The following is an 8,639-nucleotide window of genomic DNA, read 5'->3' as shown; positions in this document are numbered from 1 at the left end:
TCGCCGCGCCGGCCCCCCCCTGCCCCAGCCAATAACTGCTTTTTTTCTGGCTGATTTAGATTAAGCCCAGAGCCTCAAAGCTCCCCAGCAATTTTCCCTCACGCCGGCTCTCAAGTATATAATCAAAAAACAATTTGGGGGTTGCTGGTCGGGTGCCAAGAGGCGGACACAACCGCTGCTGGTTAAAGCCTTCCCGCCTGGGTTTTTGTGGAGGTTTGAAGCTCAAATGCCTTGAGACGTGCAGGCAGGCGAGCCAGGGGAGGCAGGGAGGGGGTGTGCTGGGAGGCTGCGTGGTGCTCCCGTCCCCATCTGACGGGCTCGTAGGTGGGGGAGCCCAGCAAAGCAGCCCCTCTCGCTGAAACGCCGATCGGCAAACATACCTGTTGCTACTTGTTCTTTGCTCCCTTCTGTTTCTGTCGATAGATTTCCTCTGTGAAAGGTCTGGGGTTGGGAGGACGGGAATTTAGGGGGAGAGGGGAAAGAGACACAAGTGAGGGGTAAAAGAAGGGGGAAGTAGACAAAAGGAAGAATGACTGCATGCTCTCCTTTGGGCCCAGAAAGTCTGCTCTTCATGGGCTGGCACAGCCCAACTGTTCCTGTGCCACAGCAATCCTCGGCTCGGTCTCTGGACCAGGGAGCTGCTCCCACCTGGGACCATCCCTGCATCGAGCAGGACAAGACTGAGGCTCAGCACACACTCAGACTCCCCCTGCACGCAGATCAGCCTCGGCTCTCTCTGCCTCTCCTCCTCCTCCCTCACAAACACAGAAGACCTTTCACTGCTGAAGCACAACAGCTGCTTCTGAGAATTATTGTGGGCTGCTCTGTCCTGGGCTGCCAGGCTATTGTGCTGTAAAATATCAGAGAAGCCCATCCAAGGAGCTACAAAATGTGAGCTCGCCTTGCAGGGTCTCTTCAGACGACACAGTGAGTCCTCTCACTGCCTTCCTTATTGTTCTTGAACAGGCAGAATCAGGCACCCGAAAGGAAAAAAAAAATCTCATTTTGATAAACAAATGCATAAATGTTCCTAGAACTCAGCAAATAGTTTCAGAGAGGAATCTGCCCATTATCAAAACAATTGAAAAACAATCCGCTGTTTTCCTTCTTCCCTGCTGAATTAATTGGAAGAAACATCTCTACTTCTGCAGTTCGCCGAAACCTTGGCAGTTAAAGCTGGTAGAAATAATTAGAAGCTCTCTGGTTTTGCAAAGCTACTCACCCCTCGTACAGCATTGCGATTGTGTAGGAAATTGCCACTACAGCTGTCAGCAAAAGGCCAGCTGGGCTTGCGTGCCTGTTTTGAAAGAGAAGGAAAAGCTCAGGTAAGTACATGGGCTTATGCAAGACCTGGTTTTAGAAAGTGAAATGAGACGCTGAGCTCCACAAGAACACTCTCCTGCTCATTAAACAGAAGCGAACAGAGGGGTGGGGTGGTTTGGTGTGTTTTTTTTGTACTAATGTTAACTGTCTTAGACAGATGTTACTTGGCAAAGACTCTTCCCCAGCCTACTTCGGCGACTTCTTTTAAGTCTGATCCCTGCACGTCTCTGCAAAGAGAGCTTCTGCTTTGATGCTAAGTCCTGAGATTATAAGGCTGCTTAATAGCTGAGCAGCTGCTTATGTTTTTGGCTCCCAGCCAGCAAGCTATAAGGGAAACGCCTGATGTGCACGGAAAGATGGGGCCACCCAGGGCGTGGGGGGCACCCGGCAGACGGAGCAGCATATGGCACCATATATATCGAATCAGTACGGCAGGGCTGGGGATGGAAGGGATGGAAGGGATGGAAGGGATGCAAAGGGATGCAAAGGGATGCAAAGGGTTGGAAGGGATGCAAAGGTCCATGTCTGCCCTGAAAAGTAGACCGGGTGGGTGCTGCACGAGGGCTGGGTGTGTGTGGAGGCTCGTTTCACATTTAAACCCATTTCAAGATGTTTTGGAACGTGTCCTGTCTCCTCCACAAGGTGCAGCTGAGTGGTGCCCAGCAAGAGGTCACCAGGCATGGAGGACTGATGCCACCCACCACGCTGCACCATCTGGTTACAGGTGCTCAAGGGCTGCAACTCTTCCTTTTAACACCAAGGCCAAAGAATTGGGACCAAAAAATCCCCATCCTGCTCCAAAGAGAGATGGCAGCGTAGGCTGCACCACCCACGTGAGGATGCTTTTTTGATGCTTGTCCCAAAAGTGTCCAAGACAGATACTGGTGAAGGCAGTGGGGACTTTGTGAAGGTGCCAGGATTTCAGCCAGTGGGTTTCAGTCCCCAGACACGGTGCTGACACAATTCCTGGGGTGTAAATTCCCCCAGGGGACAGAGGCTACACCAGCAGCCATTCCTTCACGTTATCCCAGCACCTCTGAGGTCCCAGCCCCATCTCTCCCCGGCGAGGAGCATCAGGCTCACTGCAGGCACCATTCCCGCCCCCCCCCAAAAAAACACTCCTTCTGCATTTTGTGCCTCCAACTAATGGTTGCAAGTGCGACCCTTAATTAGGATGCTGCTGATTGCCTCTAATTGCTGGTCGAAGCTCAGCTTTGAGGGGGATGAGAGCCAGCTGTCAGCAAAAAAAAAGACTTGATCCTTGGTGAGAATAAGCATCCCGCAAGCCTTGCGAAAGGGCACCAGTGCTGTCGTGAAAACATGCCTGCAGAGGAGAGACCAAACTACTTAAACCTCACACTGGACCTACCACCAAGTACTGCCAGGCCACATCAGTTCCTGGAGAGATGCGCCCAAGTCTTCACCTTTTCACTGTTTCCATTTTGCAATAAGTTTTTCCCTCATTAGGCAGCATCGGGCAACTTCTTCCCCTCCCAACCCCCTGCTATTACATGCTTACTCATGCCTCCTCCTTGATTCCTATCAGAGAGAACAAATTTGCATGATTGTTTGTTGACAGCAAGACCTCTAATTGCATCATTTGGCTGCGGCTCCTGCTCTGATTTACAGAGCCTGTTGCCATGAGTTAAAACACTTCCCCATCAGAGATACACAAAGCTGGCCCCAAACAGCTAATGCTCCGCTTGTCTTTCAGGAGAAACGACGCCTGCGATGAAAAGCCTTGAGGTGAGTTGTTTCTCTCCTCTTACGAGCTCGACCTACTTATTGGGCAACGGCTCGTGCTGTAGCAGGGTTGACAGTCAGCCAGGAAGGTTTTATCTTCTTGGTAGGACTTTTTTTGGGTGAGAAGTCTATCTGTCCCCAACCCTGGTTGCAGCTCCCCGTGGTTGTGTTATGTGTAAGAGCAATGGTGGGGCCTCATATCCTTCCTCGCCGGCCTCGCTGCTCCTGGGTGCTGGACATGGGACACCTGCTTTGCCCTTTCCCTCTTGAGCTCCCGTTTCTGTGGTGATCACTGGAGTTGCCTTTTCCAGTGTATTTCTTGGATGCTTTCTTTGGTTGCAGAGCTGCCTTTAGCCAAGCTGTGAAAAGCTGCAATATCCTGCAAGGGAGAAAGCAGCAGCTCTCGCTCCACGCGATGCTTTTGAGGCTGGACAGGAGTTGGAAGGCAGGGCTGTCTGGTGTGCTGCCAGGCTCTCTTACGTTACGTGGTATGTGCCCTTACGGATGGAAATGAATCAATCCTCTGGGCTCTGATGCCGCGATATGGAGCGTGATACATCACCAAGGGAGGACAAACATGCTCTGCAGTTTAGGTCTGTCCAAAACCAGAGAGCAAACACATTCCTCCAGCATCCCTCCCGCTGCCACGGAGCTGGGATGTCAGTTCTGGCCTCTGAAAGCCCTTGGACCTCAGAAGAGACCCGGGGTTCCCCCAAAACACCTCAGCAACCTGAGCCGAGATCCCAGGGAAGAGAAATCACCGTGTGAAGGGTTGCGCAGAGCTTCCCCAGGGCAGGCGAGCGGTGTCCTGGTGCCACTTTGCACAGCTCCAGCAATTTGTTAACGGCAATTATTTGTCATGCCTCGCTGCTCTTTATGGTGACAGCTTTTTAATGAGAAAAAGGAGGCAATCATACCACTGTCTCGAGCTGCTTTTGCCCAGGGTTGTGGTGGGAGACCAAGCAACGCAGGGTGAAGAAGGAATTTCTGCAGCAGGAACAGCTCAGGAGGGTTCATCTGGTTCTGCAAAGGTTCTAAGAAATAGTTGGATATGGCTATTAAACAAATAAAAATCTCCCTATAATTCCTGGTCGAATTCCTCATTCTGTGCTGTTGTGGGAGTGGTGCCAGTTGTCTCTGGCTGTGGTGTGGGCTGGGGGGTGTTCACACTGCCCCGCTCCCACCAGTAGTACCCACGCTGTCATAGTGCCCCTGCTGACCCCACGGCAAGCAGCGAGCTCTCCCCAGCTCTTGTGCACCAGTTCTCAAGGTTTAAACCCAACCCAGTGCCATGGGTCTGCCAGGAAGGCAAACAGCCCTGATGGCACTGGGTGGAGGGGATTTCAAATGCAGAACTTATTACCAGGTGGCAGAAAGTGCTGCAAACACGGCTAAAAAAGTGACCAGAAAGCGACAAAGCGCTTCATTTTTCCCACTGAGGTAGAAGGGTGGTCACGCTCAGGAGCACCAGAACAAAATATCTAGTGGTAATGTCCCGCAACGCTCTACGGGCTCCCAAGGTAACACAGCTGGGTTCTTTTTTTTCTCCTGGGCAAATAAATAAAACGCGATATTAAATGAAAACCACATGCAACTTGCTACACAGAATAGAGTATATTGCTCATTTGCTGCTAAATTACAGCCCATTCATTTCCTGCTAAGCAGGCTATTAAGGTGTGTTGTATCACGAGGAGCGTTTCGGAAGTGTTATCACCGTGCGGCGGGGGAAAGGGTGCGTTGACTTGTTTTGCTTTTCCCTGAGGTAATTACAGGGCCACACTGATCCCCCTATCAGTGCTTTGCCCCTGCCGAGTGACACCCGACATGAATTCGGCCCCGACTGTTGATTTTTCCACGTGCGGAGCCTGCCAAGAACCTCCTTCAGCTGCAGAGCGTTTGCTGATGCTTCCTCTCCCCAACACTTGGCCGCTCTTTATTTTTCTACAACTAATGCCACAAGTCTTTCATGACAGCGGAAAATTTTGCACGCACAAAAATAGCCAGGAAGCGAGAAATCAGGGCGTGTTGTGCTTTCCCTGCCATTTTTTGGTTTTTTTCCTTTGGTTGACTGCCAGCACCAAGAGTTTCTTTGGCCCCTTGCCCCCACACCTGCCCTGCAAGCGGTGCCGTTCGCGAGGGCACGTACTCACATGAGGGACCAGCCCAGGTAGATAGTTGTGCTGCCCCAGTACATGGGATTATCCAGGACGCTGAAGGGGAAGCTGGTGACTTTTGCTTCCATCAGGATGCCAAAATAATCACCTAGGGAGCAAAGAGAGGGTTTCTGGTTAGGCTTCATGAAGCTGGGAGTTGAGGAGGGGGGAGGTTTAGCACACTGAGACCAAGGAGGCAGCCCTGCCAGGGATGGGGAACGAAGACGAACAACGGGTTTCACTTCCAAGCTGAGAAAACAGCAACAAATAGGTTGGCTGTTCACTCTGTGCCTATTAGCTTTTCCAGGAACGGCTCTTTGCCCACGAGGAAGGTTTGCACATCGCAGTGAGGCTACAGCAGCCGCGACCCGTGTCGGGAGGCAGCTCTCACAAAGTCCCAACTGGCCGATTCTCATTTGAAAACTGCCCATCTGATGCCACTTGACGAGGAAGGGAGTGCATAGGATCAAATCTGTTTAATGGGGAAATGAGCCCAAGCACGCTGTAACGGTGTTTCGAGATGTTATAATCCCGACCGCCACCACCAAATGCCCTCATTCGGTGTCACCCTCATCTCGCCGTTCAGAGAATTTCTCAGAATTTCAGAAAATAGCGCCTCTGCCTACAAAACACTCAATTATCGGCATGATGATGATGGGTGATTGTCACATGTAATGAGGAAAGCTTTCAGAGCTGTCAACATCCAACCAGCTTCCTATGTACCTCAGAGTAATCCTTCCACCCTCCTGAAAGGAGCCTGGAAAAGGAATGACAAGCGAGATGTTCTGCAGCATTTTGGAGCGGGGGTGGAGAAAGGGCTGGTAAGCCAAGCTCTGATTTCTTCTGGTCTTGCAAGCAAGACCATGAAGCCCAGCAAGGATTTTGCTCCATGACTATGAGATGCAGCATCAATCAAAGAGGAGCAGCGCTGGCCCATCAGCCCAAGGAGCTGCCACAGCCCTGGGTCACGTTCCCCGTTTTGCTGCCAGCCCCGTTCCCTGACCTTGGGCAACTCTCCTCCATCCTTCCTGGTGCTATTGTGCACCGATCATAATATCGGTCTTTCTTATAGCACGGAGGGTGGTGAGGATTAATGTATGGTGAGAGAGCGCTTGGAAATCCAGATAAAAGGCATTAGAGGAGTGCAAACTATTCAAGGTTATTATTATTACCTAGATCGTAGCGTAATTTCTTTGACCTCACGTGGTGCAAAAAACATTTATTGCCAAGGATAAACGGCGCCTGCCCAATTAGACAATGCTTTTGGGCTTGAACTACAGGCCACTAAGTGAGATAATTGCCTGGTATTCATACTATATGTTCTCACAGTTACTTGGCAATGCATCTCGGAGATTGTTCTGGCAGAAAGAACACATGACCCCCCGCCACAGCCCATTTCTATGCCTCCTTATGTGTCAAAATGCTTCATTCTACCCTGCCCGCCCTCGCCTTCGGGTTGAACACCTCATTCGCCAAACGGGGAGCTGACACGGGAAAGGTTTGCACAAAGCCCTGGGTCTATGGGGCTGGCAGGGGCTTATCTCAGCCCGGCACTGGCGGGACCCACCGGGGAGGCTCCCTGCACGCAAAAGCACACAGCAGCTGCGGGGAGCAGGCAGCTCCCCCAGGACACAAAGCTTTACCCATGTAAACCCTGCCTCAAAACCCACACAGTGGAATGAATGTGACCACCAGAGAGGACTTGCAATATTTTTATGTTCGGACAGGTACTAAGGGAATGGACTGTGCATCGGTTTGCACAGGGTCAGCCAGGGTACCTCCTGCTCCTTGCCAGGCTGAGGAACTTCGGCATCTCGTTTGGGTTATTCTTTTGCTGCACAGGGGAGACACTTCAGATCATGGCAGCAGCAAAAAGCCATTTGATGCGCTCTGCAGGGACCCCCACGGTCCCCGGAGCACCAACCTCTGCTTCCCTCCAGGGAACCACCGGTTTCACCATCGCCCAGCGACAGACTTTGATCAAGTCAGATTTACATGAAAACTTGGTCAGCGCTGGAAGGAACATCGCTGGGGCGTGAGACAGATGGGCTCAGACAGGCAGAGCCACTCTCGGTGCCCTCGGCCTCCGGGAAGCCAAGCCCTCGTTACTCTGTTTGTCAGGAATTAGGGCAAACAGTGAGATGGACGGCGCTGAACCGATGCCTGAATCCCTGCAAGGGCACGGCGTGGAGACTGGGTGCCAGGAGGATTGTTCTGCGGGGAAGAAGGCAGCCGGGGCAGGGGCCACATCCAGCCATCCAGCCGCTGCAAATAGAGGCTGGGGTCAGGGCTGGGGTGCGGGAGGTGGAAGGCAGAGAGAGGCTGGTTGCAAAAGGGTGACTCACGCGGCTCCTGCTGCACTGCTTAGCCCACATTTAAGAGACAAAGTGCTCTGCAGCCCCTCCAAAGCTTAAACGTGCTGTTAAAGAGGAATCTTAATGGGCAGCTCCAGTGCAGTCTCTGTGCCCTGCCTGGTTCAGCTCTCATTGATGTAGGAAAACCCAAAAGGGAAGGGTTGAATGCTGTTCCAATCAGTTTTTTGAAGTGCTTGGGTGTCAGAGGCTCTCTCTTGATCAGATATTGACTCTGGGAAGAAGCTGGATGATGCTATAACCCTTTCTTGCCAAAGCAGCGTAGCTCTCTGCCACCTGCCTGCCATCAGCAGCGCTCTCACCACTGGGGGACCCTGCGCCTCCTGCAGCACCAGCACATCACCCTGCCTGCAGGAGGACACTGGAAGTCTACATGAGTCCTAAGCTAGAGAACATCCCATGTGAGATCCTTGGGAGACCTGCAGAGTCCTTGTCTTCCCCACAGCTGGGTACGAAAGCACACTGAACAGCGTTCTCCATTTAGAGTTTGCTGACATGGACTGGTGGAAGCTTGCATGGAGCTGAGAAGCCGCTATCAATTCAAGCATGGATGCTCCTCAGAGCGCCAGCTGGGCCAGCTCCACAGCACAGAGGTCCAGAGAGCCAGCACAGCATCACCAACACATGGTCTTGGCATCTCCCCACCTTTACTCAGCTCTGCCCTGATGCCCGTCATGCCCCGGCCAGCAGAGAGAGCTGGCCTGGCTCCCTGCTGCACCACGCAAAGCTTGGAGCTGTGCAGCCTCAGGCTTGGAGAGAGGATGAAGTACAGGTGCCTGATCTGGGCCACTAATGCCCACCTCTTCCCCGCGCTGAGGGACCTGGGAGCCACTGGCCGTGTGGAGCAGCGGGGCACAGGGCTGCTCACTGCTTACGCTGAGCCTGACTCACTTGTTTGCTTTCTTCCAGCGGTTCAAGTCCAGCAGATCCTCCTGGTCGGATGAATCAGGCTTTACGTAAACAACCCCAGACCTGGCTGAACTTCAGGAGTGTTCAAGCAGCTCTTGCAGGCGGGTCCTCCTGTGCCTGGTCTCCCTGGACACGGCTC

General features: G+C 52.5%; 1 protein-coding gene across 1 annotated transcript in view; it reads right to left on the bottom strand.

Annotated features, from left to right (window-relative positions):
• Positions 1-386: 386 nt before the first annotated feature.
• The window catches only part of PEMT (phosphatidylethanolamine N-methyltransferase), a 35,676-nt gene continuing 27,423 nt past the window's right edge, over positions 387-8,639 (bottom strand). Inside the window, exons 4-6 of the mRNA XM_009870566.1 lie at positions 5,217-5,328; positions 1,223-1,297; positions 387-441 (exon numbers count right to left, since the gene is read on the bottom strand). Coding sequence (XP_009868868.1) covers positions 387-441; positions 1,223-1,297; positions 5,217-5,328 — 242 coding nt within the window. The remainder of the gene's footprint in view (positions 442-1,222; positions 1,298-5,216; positions 5,329-8,639) is intronic.

This window comes from Apaloderma vittatum, unplaced genomic scaffold (assembly GCF_000703405.1).
Source record: "Apaloderma vittatum isolate BGI_N311 unplaced genomic scaffold, ASM70340v1 scaffold26815, whole genome shotgun sequence".
NCBI classification, from domain to species: domain Eukaryota; kingdom Metazoa; phylum Chordata; class Aves; order Trogoniformes; family Trogonidae; genus Apaloderma; species Apaloderma vittatum.
The sequence above is the reverse complement of the archived record's forward strand: the minus strand, read 5'-3'. Positions and strand labels throughout refer to the sequence as shown.